Source organism: Semicossyphus pulcher, unplaced genomic scaffold (assembly GCF_022749685.1).
Source record: "Semicossyphus pulcher isolate SPU_LCO1_2020_fin unplaced genomic scaffold, fSemPul1.0.p SCAF_12, whole genome shotgun sequence".
Classification (NCBI taxonomy): domain Eukaryota; kingdom Metazoa; phylum Chordata; class Actinopteri; order Labriformes; family Labridae; genus Semicossyphus; species Semicossyphus pulcher.
Window position 1 is genome coordinate 18,705,353 of NW_027211626.1, and position 17,839 is coordinate 18,723,191.

General features: G+C 40.4%; 3 protein-coding genes across 5 annotated transcripts; 2 read left to right on the forward strand and 1 right to left on the reverse strand.

The window, feature by feature from the left end:
• The first annotated feature begins 932 nt into the window (after nt 1-932).
• Nucleotides 933-8,237, forward strand: cdc5l (CDC5 cell division cycle 5-like (S. pombe)). Its single transcript, XM_069659289.1, has 19 exons — nt 933-1,128; nt 1,605-1,708; nt 2,002-2,163; nt 2,376-2,503; nt 2,794-2,893; nt 3,083-3,209; nt 3,325-3,416; nt 3,530-3,674; nt 3,777-3,968; nt 4,128-4,276; nt 4,361-4,532; nt 4,660-4,824; nt 4,978-5,058; nt 5,219-5,470; nt 5,694-5,801; nt 5,934-6,023; nt 6,163-6,294; nt 6,526-6,606; nt 7,788-8,237. The coding sequence occupies exons 1-19, from the start codon at nt 1,084-1,086 to the stop codon at nt 7,899-7,901; spliced, it is 2,439 nt and encodes an 812-aa protein (XP_069515390.1). The 5' UTR covers nt 933-1,083; the 3' UTR covers nt 7,902-8,237.
• A 68-nt stretch (nt 8,238-8,305) lies between these two features.
• On the reverse strand, nt 8,306-15,112 carry supt3h (SPT3 homolog, SAGA and STAGA complex component). Of its 3 annotated transcripts, XM_069658846.1 has the most exons (13): nt 15,059-15,077; nt 14,828-14,954; nt 14,053-14,151; nt 11,418-11,502; nt 10,831-10,917; nt 10,585-10,681; nt 10,326-10,477; nt 10,096-10,171; nt 9,852-9,964; nt 9,632-9,736; nt 9,408-9,536; nt 8,984-9,073; nt 8,306-8,424 (listed from the first exon to the last, which is right to left on the reverse strand). In XM_069658846.1, the coding sequence occupies exons 3-13, from the start codon at nt 14,142-14,144 to the stop codon at nt 8,383-8,385; spliced, it is 1,068 nt and encodes a 355-aa protein (XP_069514947.1). In that variant the 5' UTR covers nt 14,145-14,151; nt 14,828-14,954; nt 15,059-15,077; the 3' UTR covers nt 8,306-8,382. The 3 variants fall into 3 exon arrangements, with proteins under 3 accessions (XP_069514947.1, XP_069514945.1, XP_069514946.1); XM_069658844.1 differs by lacking the exon at nt 14,828-14,954 and having other exon boundaries at nt 15,059-15,112; XM_069658845.1 differs by having other exon boundaries at nt 14,828-15,103.
• runx2a (RUNX family transcription factor 2a) lies at nt 13,955-17,383 on the forward strand. The gene is made up of 6 exons (XM_069658847.1): nt 13,955-14,003; nt 15,684-15,874; nt 16,102-16,261; nt 16,637-16,741; nt 16,832-16,900; nt 17,040-17,383. Exons 1-6 carry the CDS (start codon nt 13,955-13,957, stop codon nt 17,381-17,383), a joined length of 918 nt encoding a protein of 305 aa, XP_069514948.1.
• The last annotated feature ends 456 nt before the right edge of the window (nt 17,384-17,839 follow it).

Consider the following 17,839-nt stretch of genomic DNA (forward strand, 5'->3'; position numbering starts at 1 on the left):
GGCCAAAAGGGAGAAGACAATCCATTTCCTTCTGAGGGACAAAGATCATCCTCACAGTACATGGCTGTTATGATAGTTAATACATATAGATCAATGTAATTTGCTACCTGTGAGACAGCCTGCAGTTTCAGTGCAGCACCAATTCCACTTTACTTAAAGTCCAAGGTTGTGTTAACAAAGTTTGACCTTTATACCATAAACACAAATCAGCTGATGAAGTGTTAAGTTTAACTATTCGATATATAAAATATTGTTAAAATGAATCTATAACTCTGGCATTGTCAATTCAAAGACCATGTCTTTTCAATCTCATAAAAGTGATGGAAATGACAATATAAACATCCTAATATAAAGCCTGCTAAAGTCTGTTTTAGGATTAGGATTCAAGATATCAAGATAAGCAACATCACATGAGAGGGAGGGATGTCGTACTGAATATTAATACTGCTGTGATTCAGGCCTCAGAGATGTGTAAAAAAAACACAGAGATGCAAAATCTGTAAGCTTAAATTCTGCTTAAATGCACAAAATAAACAACCATTTGTATAAAATGAATTTATGTTCCAGTATCTGTGGTGTATTAAAGCCCACAAATGAAGCATTTCTTTGTTAAAAAAAAGATGATAAAAGGATTTTTTCCAAAAGTATAACTGCAAAGTAAGACAAAGGTCTCCAAGTTTAGAAAACAAATAACTAGGAATAAAATTCCTAATTAAAGTTGGGTTTCCGACAATTGATATTGAACGTATTGTTAAGGGTGGAGAAATCTAAAACGTTTAAGCCACAAAGTTCTTAGGAATTCGTTAAAACAGATTTTTAATCTGTAATACCCATAGACTGTAATACCTCGGGGCAAGTTACTCGGGGCAGTAGAATAATACCCAGAATACATTTCGACGGATCCGTTGGTGGATTTCTGCGACACAAGCTTCCGGTGTGGTGCACGTTCGTTGCTCCCTCGCATTTTCTCTGTGTTGGATCAAGTTTGAGTGTAAATTGTGAACGCCAGTTGTCTTCTTGACTGGCTGAGAATCAGGAATAATAGTGTTTTACTGAGGGAGGAGAGAACAACAAGCCGTCAAGATGCCGAGAATTATGATAAAAGGAGGCGTCTGGCGCAACACTGAGGTACGTGTTTACATGGCTAGCTGCATTAGCATAATGCTAACCACCTATATTAAACCTATAAGTCTGGGTTAGCATAACGCTAGCTGCTCACTTATCGGGATTTAGGCTGCTTTGCAAGTTTGGTACATTTTTGATGATACCATTTACTGCTGAAGTAAACTATTCACGTTACTGTAAATAGTAACGTATTTAGTCCATAAAGTTGGCTACCACATCCTTAAACAACTGTTGTCTGCAACACCTTGCAAATGTTAGCAAGTCAGCTAACGTGAAGTGAGAATATAAGTAAAAATGCTTGTCAGTAATAGGATTGTGTCATTTTGATGAGGTTAACCTTATGATCTGTGTTTATTACCGTAAATTCTGAAAGACAAACAGATTAGAATCAGAGACGTGGCGAGATATTACATGTGTACTTGAATTAATTTGTGCCTGTCTTTCTGTGTGTGTCTTTCCCAAACTGTTCATTTATGCAGGATGAGATCCTCAAGGCAGCGGTGATGAAATATGGGAAAAACCAGTGGTCTCGTATTGCCTCACTGTTGCATCGCAAGTCTGCCAAACAGTGTAAAGCCAGATGGTAAGCCTTCATGCAGGGATATGTGATGGCAATAGCACTAAATGTCCATCCTTTTGTTCAGTTAATTTCAAGGTGTAGAAGGTAACATTCATACATTTGACTACACTTTGTACCATATTAATCTTATGAATAATTATTAAACTCCGTTTGGAAAATATTTATTTTAATAAATCTATGTGATTATGTCTGATGTTGTATGTATGTATGTATGTATGTATGTATGGAGCTGTGTATAAGTGTGCCTAGATCTCGGTTAGATAACATTTTAAATAAGTGTTAATGTCTGTTTGCAGGTACGAGTGGTTGGACCCCAGCATCAAGAAAACAGAATGGTCCAGAGAAGAGGAGGAGAAGCTGCTTCATTTGGCCAAGCTGATGCCAACTCAGTGGAGGACCATTGCTCCTATCATAGGACGCACTGCTGCCCAGTGTCTGGAGCACTATGAATACCTGCTGTATGATTTTTAACACATTTATTACCTACATATACTTTATGTATATATTTTTATTATAACACTATCAAATATAAGCAGGCTCTTCCGAAAGCTTGAACTAGATTGTGATATAATTTGAAACACAATTCCTGGACCACCCACTGAAGTGTGTAAAGATTATTACATTTGCTGTTGATTCACAGCTAATGTTTAGTTTGTATGTGTGTGTTTAGAGACAAGGCCGCACAAAGAGACAATGAGGAAGAAGTGGGAGACGACCCCAGGAAGTTAAAACCAGGAGAGATCGACCCTAATCCTGAAACTAAACCTGCCAGACCTGACCCTGTGGACATGGACGAAGGTTTGTTAAATCACTGCAGGCGATGGTGGCAAGACTGATTTTTTTAAGGAAACTTTAGTTTGAACTTTAATCTGTCCAGGGAACAGAATGCACCCTGGTGCTTGGAATAGCTACTTTTTTCTAGTAGTGTGCAGTAAAATCAAAGGGCAGTCATCCTATGGGATATCTTAAAAGTTCAAAGGAATCAAATCCAAGTTCTTTTGCATGTTTGTGGCTGTAGGAGAGTTTGAACTGAAATGCATGTGTCTTTACCAATGAATAATTCTTTCTGTCTGTATCTCACTCTGTAGATGAGTTGGAGATGCTGTCAGAGGCCAGGGCTCGTCTGGCCAACACCCAGGGCAAGAAAGCCAAGAGGAAGGCCAGAGAGAAACAGCTGGAAGAAGCCAGGTTAGATGCACACACTCAGACACACAGCATGTTAATGTGCTTGGTTATAATGTATTCAGTCAAACAGTTTCCTTAAAATATTATTCCTCATTTTTCCATGCATGATGCCTTAAGTTATTAGTGTAGGGATGATAAAGCCCACAAAAATCACTATAGAAATACTTGAGTGTGCCTCACTTTCTGCTGCAGACGGTTGGCTGCTCTGCAGAAGCGCAGAGAGCTGAGAGCTGCAGGTATCGATGTCCAGAAGAAGAGGAAGAAGAAGAGAGGAGTAGACTACAACGCTGAAATCCCCTTTGAAAAGAAACCCGCTCAGGTAACCATTATTGGTTTTTTTTGTTCATGTTGATCAGAACCCAAAACAGCAGAACAGCATTCAGATTAAATTTTATTGTGTGATTTATCAAGTGTTTAACTTTGTTTCCTTTAAGGGTTTCTACGACACCAGCATGGAGCAGTACGTCCCTCTGGAGCCAAACTTCAAACGACTCAGACAGCAGCACCTGGACGGAGAACTGCGCAAGTCAGTCACATTAAAGACCATATTTATTAAACGCATACAGTTGGGGTAAAAAAGTGAGACACAACAATTTTATACAAATATGGTCTTTATTCTTTTTTTTTGTTTGTGGTTAGTGAGCAAGAGGAGAAAGAGAGGAAGAAAGATAAGCAGAAGATCAAGAAGAAGAAAGAGAGCGATCTCCCCTCTGCCATCCTGCAGACCAGCGGCGTGGCCGAGTTCACCAAGAAACGTTCCAAACTGGTTTTACCTACGCCACAGGTAACCACTAAGTAGCAACACCTGTGTTGCTCTATTATCTGATAATGTCAGATACATTTCAGGACACTGGAGTTGTTTCAAACCGTTTAATGTTCTTCACAGATCAGTGACGCTGAGCTGGAGGAAGTCGTCAAATTGGGTGTCGCCAGTGAGGTCGCCCGTCAAGCTGCAGAGGAGAGCGAAAGCGGAAACTCCGCCTCTTCTGCCCTCCTGTCAGAGTACAGCGTTACCAACACCATGTCAACGGGGCTACGTACCCCACGCACCCCCGCTGTGCAGGACAGGATACTGCAGGTAACACACACACTGAACACAGGGATAGTTGACTTTACTTTAAAGCGGGGGTTTGTTAGTGTACTGCTGCTGTGATGTTAAATGAATCTAATATCTATCCACTGTATCCTATGAAACTTTCTATGTTAAATATTAATACCTGTCTGTGTGTATTTGCAGGAAGCCCAGAATCTGATGGCCCTGACCAACATCGACACCCCTCTGAAGGGCGGCCTCAACACGCCGCTGCATGAGAGCGACTTCAGTGGAGTGACACCTCAGCGCCAGCAGATACAAACACCAAACACTGTTCTCAGCACACCTTTCAGGTTGGTGCGCCATCATCTCTGTTCAGTTTATAACACAAACCATCGGGTACTGTAGATGTTAACATTGATTGTCGTCCCTTACAGAACTCCTGGACCCGGTCAGGGGCAAGAGGGCATGACACCTCAGCCTGGAGGAGCAATGACTCCACGTGGGGCGACTACCCCAGGCTTAACCCCCAGCCGTACGCCGCTCAGAGACAAACTGAATATAAACAGTGAGGAGCAACTGGCTGACCCTGCATTTTCTAAACATCTGGTAAGTACACACTTGTACACATGAAACACAGTTAAAACACTTGTGAATATATAGAGTCTAAACATTAATATACATTTTCTGACGCTGTACAGTGAATTAATTGCCGTCTCCCTCCTCTTTCTCACAGCAAAGAGAAAGCCTGCAGCAGCTGAGGCAGGGTCTGATGTCACTTCCTGTTCCCAAGAACGACTTTGAGATTGTTCTTCCTGAAAACGCAGAAAAAGAGCTTGAAGAGACAGAGACAGAGACGGGATTCATAGAGGACTCTGCAGACGTGGAGGCGCGCAAGCAGGTATGTGCACACTACAATGCTGTGACGAGCAAGTTTTTGTTAAGAGGGAACAACATGATGTGGTGCATGATGCCCTCTAGATGACAAGAACTCAAATGTACACCAATGGGTTTACCTTTACATCAAATAAACAAAGGTTTTTTTGTGTGTCAGGCTGTACGGACGGCAGAAAGAGAGAAGGAGCTGAAGCTGCGACACACCCCTATTCAGAGGAATCTCCCCAGACCCACTGAGGTAACAAACACATTTACTTTCTGTTTGGTTAATCAGATGATTCTTAAATTTACAAACATTTTAAATTGGTCGCAGTCGTTATTTAAAACCATCTAACTCCTACCCTTAGCTGGCTTTCAAGGGGGGGAAATTTATTGTACTGAAATGTTGGTCTCTGCAGGTAAACGAGTCCGTCCTCCGTCCTGCCTCCATGGAGCCTCTGTTGGACTTGCAACTGGCCGAGGAGCTGATCAAACAGGAAATGATCACCATGCTGCACTATGACTGCCTGCACCACCCGTCAGCCCTCACAGCCAGTCAGCTGCAGCGCAGCAAAGCCAGAGGCCCCGCTTCTACATCCAACAATGCGTCACACATAGCATACCTGGAAACACACCCGTACAAGACAGTCAGCACGGAGGAGATGGAGCAGGTAACACACACACACACGTCATCAAAAGTGTTCAGCAGTTTACAATCTACAATTAACAATTAACTGATTACCAAAACTGTTTCTGTTGATAACAGAAAGTGTTCAAAAAGTGTGACACATACTTATTAGTGATGGATGTCTAGTTGCAACATCAACCTCTATGCAGATATACTGTGTATCCGCAGCAGTTGTTATAATGTTATTTCTCTGTGGCGTGAAACAGGCAAAGTTGGCCCTGTCGGCAGAGATGGAGGTGGTAAAGGCCGGAATGGGTCACGGTGATCTCAGCATGGAGGCCTACAGCCAGGTGTGGGAGGAATGCTACGGACAGGTGAGCTTCCCTTTATCACACAATAATAGAATTCTGTTTCCCTGATGATAGACGGCCTTTAGCTGCTCATATCTTCACAAGACATGAATGCATTTCAGGAGATGTTTATCTGGTCTGCCTCTCTGTCTGCAGGTTTTATATCTACCAGCCCAGAACAGGTACACCCGAGCTAACCTGGCATCGAAGAAGGACCGTATTGAGAGTCTGGAGAAAAAACTAGATGTGAGAAGCACACAGACGCACAGAAAGCTCACAGAACATGACTTATTCACTTTCCATTTTAAAGCAGCGAAATCTTTATGAAGGGCTACTTTGAAGCTCTGCTCTAAACACTGACGTCACTGTATGCGTTTCCCTTCAGGTGAACCGTGGTCACATGACAGCAGAGGCACGGAAAGCAGCTAAACTGGAGAAGAAACTGAAAATCCTACTCGGAGGGTTTCAGTCCAGAGCGCTGGGGCTCCTGAAGCAGCACAATGAACTCTGGGAACAGGTACTGAATGTCTGCAGGGATTAACCTCTGCAACAAGGAAGAGTTTCCTGTAAAACAAAATCACATCCCTGTTTACTCTTCTGTCATAGCTTAATAGATTGTACGGCCATATTTTATCTACCCGTCAGTCCTATATTTTGGCATAATTAGCTGAAGGATCCATTCATGAAACGTTTTTGTAGTATGAATGTATTTTTGTAAAACAAACGTTATGCTTGTGCTGTCCACAAGGTGGAGCAGTCGGCCACAGAGCTCGAGACCTTCAATCAGCTCAAGAAGCAAGAGGATACTGCGATTCCCAGGAGAAAAGAGGTTAGTATATTCACATTCACATGCATATCACCATTCAGTTTACAGCCTCCTCGAGTCAGATCACTTTAACATATTGACCAAAATGCTTACAAACCAAGTCCAAGCGACATAAGTCTTAAGTTTTAACTCCTTATTTTGTCTAGGCTGGTCAGGGTCCTGCTGATCTGCATTACAATGTTCTGTTTAACATTTAATCTTCTCAATGTTGGTTTTTGTTGCCTTTAAGCAAAATAAAAATATTTCAGTTTCGTTCTCTTTGGTGGCACTTTGTGGCGATAAGTAATTGTAATTGTGGGACTACACTTCCAACATATTCAGACGTCCACGGTTGTCTCCAGTTGTAACTCTTGATTTTCCTCGCTGACGGTCACTTTCCTTTTCAGACTGTTTCCCTTCATCTGAGCGTTGAATTTATTTCTTTTTCTTTGGATTTCCACTTATATTTGAAGTTGTATCTGTAGTCATCCATCTTTTCTTTGTTTGTTCAGCCATAGTAGATTACTGTTTACTCGCAACACTTGCAGAGACCGGAAAAGCAGCCGCTTAGCTCCGCCTACCCTCTCTGTCAGACCAACCACTGGGTGATGGAAAACGCGTCACTAACTGGGCGCCGCTTGATTATTTTCCATGAATGTCGCCACAGACACCCATTCCATAATAATACTATATACTGCAAATGCAAAGGCTTTCATCAGTGGGCCATAGGCTCAGTCACCATTGTGTTACCTCATTCGGCGATAGAAAGCGACTTAACAGACATTTATTTACATGAAAATCTTAAAGATTATATCTTTAAACTACTGGCACAATTACATCAAATGGCAACACCTATGTTTAATATTGTACATTTTCCCTTCAACAATAAAAGTAAATTGTGATAATTGATCATTTAGGTATTTTATCGAACTAATAATCTTAAACAACTCCTGTTTGAAGCTTCTTAAATCTGAAAAACAAATCGCTGTTTCTCCTTGTTTTATCATTTTAAATTAAATCTCTTTGATTCTCCTGGTCAGAGAAAAAGCATTGTCAAGACTTCAGCTTTGACTCTAGAAACAGCCTTATACAGAGTATATCCTTTTATTCTGTTGTATCAACATCTCTGAATCTCAGTACCGCTGTGAGAACAATATTTTTAGCGCGACACAGTTAGATTTCATGTCCGTGTGTGTGTGTTCTAGGCCCTGCGGGAGGACGTGGAGAGGCAGATGGAGAGAGAGAGAGAACTTCAGCAGAGATACGGAGAGGTGCTGATGGAGAGGGAGGCTCTCATCAACAGTGCTCAGAAATATTGAGCCACACACACATTCGTACACACACACACACTACACACACACACACTCGTCGTGGAGATTTCAAGCTAAGAGCTGCTCTGACAAACAAAAACAGAACCACAAATGAGTTTTCTCTCTTCAGCGCTCAGTCATCGTGTTGAACCATTAATGTCATTTAACAATGTTCACGTAAAATTCCAGAGATAAGCCCCGCCTCCATGTGCTCATGTTGCTATGATGTCACAAGCTGAGTTTGAGCATGCTCATTCGTCCCCTGTGTTTCTGTATTAGTGACCAATAAAGTTTCTTTTCAACAATGACAAAGTTGCTGTATGCTTTTGTTTTGAGTACATTTGATATAACCATTAAAAACAACAAAAAAACATTTGTGAACATTTCTGTATGTCTGAAACACAAACACAAGCTTACTGAAAAGTCTTTATTAAAAAAAGGGGGAACAAAAAGATAATTAGTACAGGTGAAACAAAGGTGTGTTGAATCTTCAGCAGGCGAGGAAAGTCATCCCACTCCTCCAATAAGCACTCTGACGGAGAAAGAAGAAGATATGTTTACATGTTTTACCTACGTCTAATCTTAATAGCAGCATTCAAAAACAAGAGGTTGTCCACACTATAGTTTGGAAACAAACACAGCAACATTTTGTCTTCAAAATTTTGCAGCTTTTGTAGGTCGAAACATATACAACTTTTAGGAGCTTGAAATTTCCGTGGAGAACCTCAACTCAACTGCATATCCTTTAGTGCTTCCTACAGTTTAATGTCCATGTATGTTATCTTTCATTTTGTCTGTTCTGGCTGTGAAGTAAAAGTGTCACTAATTTTAAAATATAAGAGACAACAGACCTGCAGCCTGAAAGAGCCAAAGATAAAGAATTTTTATCATGAAATTCTCTTAACTTGGTAAGAAACTGAGTGAAAGAAAAATAAAATCCTGCTAAATGGGAATACCCACTTTATTAGACTAAAACTACAAAAGCTTCTTATCAGCTTTGAAATCAATTTAACAATGCCGTCTCTGTATTTCAGTCCTGAGACAGGAGGAGGAATGACTCAGCCTCAAGTGAGTAACATGTATGTACGTACTGTGTGTCTGTAGCTGTATCTTCTGATCGCCTCTCTGATGTGACACAGCTGGATGGCTCCACTGGGAGGCTCCACTGTAGCCGGACAGCTCTGAAACAAATAACACAGTTAATACGAAACAGGACACACATGAATCCCTTTGTTTTATTTATAAGAACATGTGAAAAACGTTAAAGATATATTATACACACATATAACTGTTTTTACAGTGTTCCGGTGTCTTCTGCTTAAAGTAAGAACTTAAAAATACATGAAAAAGATCAGCCTTGAGAGGATGAACATGGTGAAGGACAAGTTTTTATCCTTATTCAGGACATGAGAACTGTTCAGTCTTACACTCACTCGTGTGTCAACCTCTATGTGACTATGATTAATTGTCAATTTAACTCCACACTAACTCCAGTATTTCAGTGTACATACAAACCTTTTTGCGTTTCCTTTGTCTCGCCCGGCTGTCCAGGCTGCCGTTACCCTGTTGGAGGGGCTTTGATGAGTGGGAGGAGCCTGGAGTGGAAGGGGGAGTGGCTTCAGGTGAGTCTGGATCCTTTTTTACCTGGTGGAGACACAGTTATGTTTAAGGTAACTAAATGACACCTAAGTGTGAGAAAAATACAGTGAGTGTGTGTGTGCGTGTGTGTGTGTGTGTACCTCAGCGTGAGTGTTGTAGTGGATGTAGCTGGCGGAGATCACATGACTGATGGGATTCGTCTTTGCTGCCATTTCCTGCTTTACCAACAGAGACAAATCCACAATCTGGAGAACAAAAAGGATGGACAGATTATAACACCGGAAAGTTTTTAATGAAACACATATAAAGTAGATGGAGAAACTGACAGGATATGTGCTACATCATTACACAACACCTTACCTGGGCAACAGTCTCATAGGCCAGGTATGACAGGATCTCCATGGCGATGCTGTTGGGTTTCAGCTCTAAACTGCTGCAATCCAGCCAGTCCCGAAACTTTGACGCTTTCTTAGCTGAAAATATTCATATTCATATTAAAAAATGAAAAATACTGGCTTTGAAATGACACAGTTCAAAAGGTCTGACGCAATACAAGCTGCATGTCATTGGTTTTTATCTTCCTCAAACTAGATTGAATTCTTACCAAAGCTGAGCTGTCGACTCTCACAGAACTCCAAGTACTGAGCCTGGTCCATGGCTCGAGTCTGTCGCTCTAAACGCTGACGAGACAGAGATCCAAAACACAGTTAGTGATAATTATAAAAATAATCTCGATCTTCAGCACTGACAGTCTTAAGAGAACCTCAATTTATGTTTTAACAGACATGTCAGTGCGTCTAATGTGTCAGGGACCACACAAGGATGACCTCTGACCTCTATCCTCTCCTGTTTGACAGGGTCTACTTCCTGTCGCTCAGCCAACGACAGGAGGTCGCCGGTCTGATCCATCCACACCAGAAAATCCTGGGCTAATCGCTGCCTCCGCTGGTTACCACCGGCAACACCACCACCAGCAGCAGCAGCACCTGCATAATCCCACAATGTATGCAAACACACACCAAAAGAATAAAATCTGATGTTTGGTATATGTGAGCTGATGATAAAGTTTCTGTTAATTTCCACATGTATTTACCCGTTTCCTGCTGCGGCTCTTCATCCTCCATACTTTTGAGTAGTTTTGATTTATAATCTCTGAACTGCAGATATTTTAATAACCTCCCCACCTTCCTCTGGTCAGGAGACATTACAGCAGACAGAAAGAAAACAGGATGAACAGAAAAAAGAATCAGTATTAACAGTTTAAATTCATTTTCAAAGCTACAAACAAGTTAAGATTGATGATTTATTTTAAATAGTTTTCCCCCTGTGATTTGTTTACCTTGTCCCTCCTCATCAGGAACAGGATGTCCTCGGCTGAAATGACCCTCGACCCACGAAGAGCCGCGCCCTCGCAGGCCTGATGCAGCTGATCAATAAAACAATCACATCAGGTCAGTTAGCAACACAGGCCATGAGTTATACTCGTTTTCATGTCATTTAAAAGGTTAGGGCCACATTTACAGCTCTGATGCTTCTGATTATAACCTTCTGAAATCAAAGTTAGCACAATGAGAAAAATAAGGAGTCTGTTATCAGTTTTACACAAAACATGAAGAGACCACAGTGAATTACGCAGGGTTATCTGTCTTAATGGTAAGTGTTGTGTCCTTCAAATACTATATACTGAATACAATAATGTATGTTTTTAGGTCTAATCTGTAATCTTTATATGTCAGGAGAATAGAATAGAAATATATCTGTCAAATGTACAAAAAGCAGAAGTTATTAAAACTGATGCTGTGGAAGAAGAATTTCAGTTGATGGCTTTCATGTTTAATTAAACTGGAAGATTTGTTTGTAGATATTCAAAGTAGTGACCACCCGCAATGCTCTACTTCTGGACCGGGTGAGAGAACGGTTAGTTACCATAGTAATGAGCTGTGTGTGCACAATGTCCTCCACCAGAGCTGCTGTCTCGTGCAGAGGCCTGCGAGCGTCTCCCAGAGCAAACCTGAAACACACACAAAATATTAATCTGAGTTATGTTGACACCGGCAGAGTTTCATGTGTCGTTCATTCTGAATGTATGAAATAAAGCAAGCCTGCAGGTGTCAACGAGCATTATTACAAGTAGCTCATTAATGTAAAAGTGTTGATATTCAATTCTTTGATTTGGAGAGAATTCATCCTTTGTGTACTGATGTGATCGTTTTTCACCACAGGTCTGAGGGATCCCTTCACAGAGACCACTTGACACATGAGATGTCTTTTTATTTATCATTCTCTGTTTATGGGGACTTTATTAATCTGTATTTGTATGTAATGAGCAAGTTATCACTTTCTTTTTCAAACCTCTTCATTGTGCATATAAGTGATCTATTACTTTCATCATTAAATATGTATTACTGCATAGTGCACACATTTACAGCAGTTCAACTTTTTTGTTATTGTTCATTGTTACTTTTAGGTACATTTATATGTTGTTGTTGTTTTACCTTTTATATTAATATATATTTTTTTACCTGCCTCTAATTGCTTCCTTCCGCCTGTTACTACCTTCATGTCTATGTCTGTCTGCTTGATTTTTCTGTGTATAAAATTGAGAGCAACGAACAACTGAAGACAAATAAAACTTAAATGCATGTTTTATATTAAATAAGCACCTAAGTGCCTTGTAAAAACCAACCAGCCAATGAATAATAGCACTAAAGATAGGCATGATTAGACCACAGTCATGTATAATTGTTTGATTCTGTAATGTACTAGCAACTACTGCACCAGTGACTAACCAAATGTGCCCTTAACATAAACTCTCAAATGTATACGTAGGTACATATATGTCTCTCTCTTCATCTGTCTCTCTCTCTCTCTGGCCCTCACACACACACACTGAGGTCACACAAGTTGACCACAATTTGGCCGAACCTCAATTTGCATCCAGAGAAGCCACTTCCATGATGGCAGACTAACCCACATCCTGAAGCTCGTTCCTTCTCTCATTTCTTCTCTTTGCCTCCATCTCTCCACCTATTCTTTCACCTGACAGCACCCCCAACCCCTCCCCCCTATCTGTGCTGTGATTGGCTGTTTGCAGACATCAATCACACAGGTGAGCTCGGCTTTGGTTTGAGGGGCTGTGGGCAGGTTGGCCTCAGGTTCGGAGTTTGGCTTCAGACAGTGTTAGTTTTAGGTTTTGGGGTTTAGTTGGGTTTTAGCCTCTCTGACCACCGACACCGTCTCTCTGCAGCCCACACACAACATATGGTGAGTACCCCAAAACACACACACACACACACACACACACACACACACACACACACACACACACACACACACACACACACACACACACACTTTATCATTCACACTACTATGAGTCCAGACAACACATGTGGCTTCTTAAAAAAACAGCAGGATGACCTATCTTTGGACAGAAAAACGATTGCATGAAGTTTTTCTTTGTATCGTTTAAAAAATAAATTGTCAAACCATGAGATCAATGTGAACAGGTACTTTTTTGCAAATTTGTATACATACATATTCCACTAAGATTTTGTCAGTTACAATAAGCCAGGTAATATAACAGTCTTTGTCCTTTTCTACTTTATCATATTGTTTGCTCAAAATCTCAGAAGATTATTTCTTGTGGTATTGTTCTTGTGAAAATAACTTTTTGAAGAAGGCATTTGTGCAAAGAAAAAGTACTTCAGTCTTTTGTTAAACTGTAGTTTTTTTATTGTCCTCTACTAGAAAGAAGGGCTGCAACTGAGCTTGTTTGGACTATAAAATGTCAGAGAATAGTGAAAAACGTAGATCGTGATTTTCTAAGACCTTGGTGGACATCTTCTCATTGTTTTGTGCGACCAACGGTGAGACAGAAAAGCCAAAAGTAGTCAGTTTACTGCCTGTCATAAAAAGTAAAACAAAATATCCTTATAATCGAGACACTTAAACAATGTAACATTAGCTAATTGTTGCCTAAAAGTGATAAATAGGTCATCAAAACAGAAGCAAATTGAATCGTTGCTGATCGAGTCATCAATTATTCGTCAAACCCTTTCAGCTCTATACGTCAGATTGTTGATATGTTGATTACCTTTTACTGTCCTACTGTCTGATGATTTTCTTTAATGGTAGTGTTATATTTCTTTCACAAACATGTAAGCAACTATTTTTCATTGAGCATGCATTTATAATGCCAGCAGTTCATGGATATTTTATCGAATGTTTAGGTCATGATAACTTTCGTATTTGAAATTATATTTCTGTCAGTAAATCAGCAAGTAATTTTTGTGTTTCAATGCTTTGAGTGTATAACATTAATTTATCAAAATGAATTGCTGAGGACCATTTTAGGACATGTGTGTTTTAAGTTTGATTTCCCGGAGGCAGTTTGGTTTTTGCGAAGTATCATTAGCCAAAACATTTCCCCATGTGATTATTCATTTGTTTAACAGGTTTCTATGGCTTCAAACAGTCTGTTCAGCAGCCCCAACCCAATGCTATACTGGGGTGAGTCATCTATTGTGTGTGTCTGTGTGTGTGTTTGTATGTGTCTTACATCATGCTCTGTAGCTCTGGAATGAAGCTGGTCCTGGAAACTGGACGGTCTTTAGAACTGGAGGCGGCGGAGCCAGCCATTGGACTGCTCATAACCCACCTGATGATATGATCAAAACATAGAAATAAAGCACTACTAAACTAAAAAAACCCAACTCATTTTAAAAGAATTTTAAAATCACATCACATCACATGCATATATTGTCTATTCAAAGACAGTATCTGCTCTATATTGGAGTGTAATATTGACATGATCAATATAACACCTTTTAATGAAAACGCTGCACAACTATTCCAACCTGTAAACAATAAGGCTACATCATTACTGAGTTCATGCCATATTTAGGTTATTATCTTCACTTCACACAAACTGCTCACATCTCTTTCTGCTTTGATGCTCTGATTTTCACATGTTTAAATCTTCAACTAGACTGGATGTGCAAGATCAGATCTTGCAAAGTCTTTCTTTTCGAATGCAGTTAGATGGCTGATGTTTTGTCACACATTTTACTTTAATCAGAATATTTCAGCCACTGGCATTATGATATTGCACTTGGCTATATTTTGATGAGCAATATAATATTAACAACCTTAACAACGATACAATTGTCAATGTGAACAAATCAGAAATCACTGTTCTAAATATAGTCTGTACTGTGCACATAACCAAACAAAACTTTTCAGCTGTGCAGTAAAAAACAGAAGCTGAGCCAAGAGCTTAAAATAACAAGATAGCAGAACAGAGTTGAGGCAAATCATGGTAATAACACACATACACACACAAACCAATACAGAGGGGACAGGTGGTGTGACCGCAGTAACTTCCCCTCCGGCAGTAGAATCTGAATGATAATACAGCGCAGTTCCCTCCTATTCAAACACTGCGGTGAATAAAACACAAATCTGCGAAGAGAACAAAGAGAAAGACAGACAGGAGGAGGAACAGAGGAGCAGAGTGACGGAGAGGGAAGGAAAAGGTCCGAAAATCATGAAAAACCACTACTCACCAAAGTTGCTCAGGAAAACGCTTCAGCTGCTCCTAACGAGTGTTTTCATTTAGCTTAATATTCGACGCGATTTGATGACGTAAAATGTTTCAGGAAGTGCGCTGTACGCCCTGGTTCTTGTAGTTTTCTACGTGTTCTGGTCAAAAACGTCCTCTCAGCAATGCCTATTGAAGTACTTAGCTATTAAGTTATATTTTACTATAATTCTTAGTTTTAAGTTTGAGAAAAAACCCAACTAGAAGAGGAATGACGGCATATGATATGTTGATACAGTTGTATTTAGCTCGTGATGAAGAAAAAAACATTTTCAACTGCTGCTTTTATCAAATTAGCCAAAAAATAGCTAGACAAATCCCTGTACATATCAAGGTAAGGTGCATTAACTATTTCAGCTTACTTAATTTGTAAAAGACTAGTATTTCCATTGTGTCAATTGCTGTTTTATTTTTACTGTTTTACATTTTTGTTATATCTTAAAAACAAGCTCATTACTATTTGATATGAATTTATGTGTATTTCACAATCATATTAAAGGCTAACATGGCCAAGAGTTCAGAGTGCCTCCCCCCCTCCCAAAAAAATAGATGAAAATAAATAAATAAATATCGCTGTTGCTCCCTCTTAGAACCTGTGGTGAAGTGTAGGCCAACACCATCACCGACCAACCCCCAGCTGGACGGCCAGGAGTTGAGGTCTCTCCACCAGCGCAGCACAGCGCCACCTAGAGGCCTGGTACAGACTGACAGTCCAAACTTCCTCTGCAGCAGCCTGCCGCAGCACTGGAGGTGTAACAAGACCCTGCCGAGAGCCTTTACTGTGAGGAATCACCCACCTATCTATCTATCTGTCTGTCTATCTTTCTATCTATCTATCTATCTATCTATCTGATGTCATACTATTATACTATCATACTGTCAAATGTCATCAAATGTGAAGATTTTCCCCTTTGAGTTTTGCCTTCAAGGTTGAACATTTTGTCAAACTCTGTACAAACCCCTTCTACTAGATTAAAGGACCTGTCCTCCCCTTTCTCCATCCTGCAGGTGGTGGCCCTCGGGAATGACGTACCAGACGGTGTGGTCGTCACAGTGATGGCTGGCAATGAAGACAACAGCAGCGCTGAGCTACGCAATGCAACAGCAACCATGAAACAAGGCTATGCCCACTTCAATGACCTCCGCTTCATAGGTCGCAGTGGGAGAGGTAAATAGACACATTCCCTTCTGATACAATAATTAATATAAGCATTGTCTAAAAGAGACCTGTGTTGGTATCGATAATGTGGTAGCCTTTCATCCTCACATTCTCCTCCATTGATTTATTCCTTTTGGTATTTACTATTTCATAAGCTAAACATCAAGGACCACAAGTTTCAATCCATCAATTGACCATTAGGCAACTTAAGTTTATTTATAAGACCCTAAACAACAAGTTCAAGAAAATTCAACTCCCCCCAAAATTATCCTCTGTCTTTAAACTAATGTTAAATGTAACAGTGGTTTGTTGTTGCTTATATTGCTTTTATAGTTCCTATCATTTTCCTATAAATATTTGTGTTTGTGTGGTTTTTTTTTTCAGGCAAGAGTTTCACAGTTTCCATCAATGTGCTCACCTCGCCCCCTCAGATCGCCACATTACACAGAGCCATCAAGGTGACTGTGGATGGACAGCGGCTGCCACGACGTTAGTACACACCACACAGAATAATGTGCTGGGTTTTTATCCAAGCTTTCAGTGAGGGTGATTTCCTTCTTCTCTGTGTGTCTCTCTCAGGACAGAGGCAGAAGGAGGTGAAGTCAGGAGTGTACAGATCGTCCAGCAGCAGCAGCTCTTCATCATCAGGTATTTAAATCCTTACTGCTGAATATATGTTGATGCTTGACCTACCAGCATTGCTGTTCCGGGGTCAACGAGGGGCTTATACTTAAGTATATGTTTCTGGTGTTTGTGTTGACAAGCTCTTGACTTAGTCTCTCTCCAGACTGTAGATCCTTTCCCTCCTCACTGTGGACCAATGAGCCGTCCTTCCTGGGTCAGGTAACATCTCTGACTTCTTCCTTCACTCCAAGTCCCAGAATGCACCACCTGCCTGCCCTCTCCTACTCCACTCAGCCCTCACCGTACAGCTCCTACCTGTCCTCTCCTCATCCTCCCCCTCCGCTGAGCCACAGTGCGCCGTTCCAACCAGGCAGCTTCTACTACGGCTCAAACCAACTGCACCAAACCCTGGGGGAGGACCGCAGCGTCGTCACAGCACTGACCAATTATATTGAAGGGGCGGGGCTCTCTATGAGAGGGGAGGAGCCTGTGTGGAGGCCCTACTGATGATCGGATGTGTTGTTAGACATCAACTTTGCTTTGTATTCAGATTCTCACACCCCTGTAAAAATGAATCCTTAAACTTGACTTAATGGTTTGTCAGAAACTTAAACTTCTATATACTGCAGTGATGATGTGTTTTTTTTTTGCACTTATTTATTATCCCATTTTTTCTTAATTATTATTATTTATTATTCAATAAATCAATGCAGACATTCTGTTAAACAATAAATAAATAATCCAACTAAATTCATTTGGTAGTTTTACCTTTTCATGTTTATTACACTTATAAGTGTTTATTATTGGGTTTTTTTGAGCAACAGTTGTACATAAAAAAAACATTCAAAAGCATTTATTTTTACAACCTGAATACAAAAAATATAAAATCTCTTTTTAGCAATGAAACAATTAACCCTGAAACAACCTCCTGAGTGTCTGGCCTGCCTCTAAATGCTATTTCAA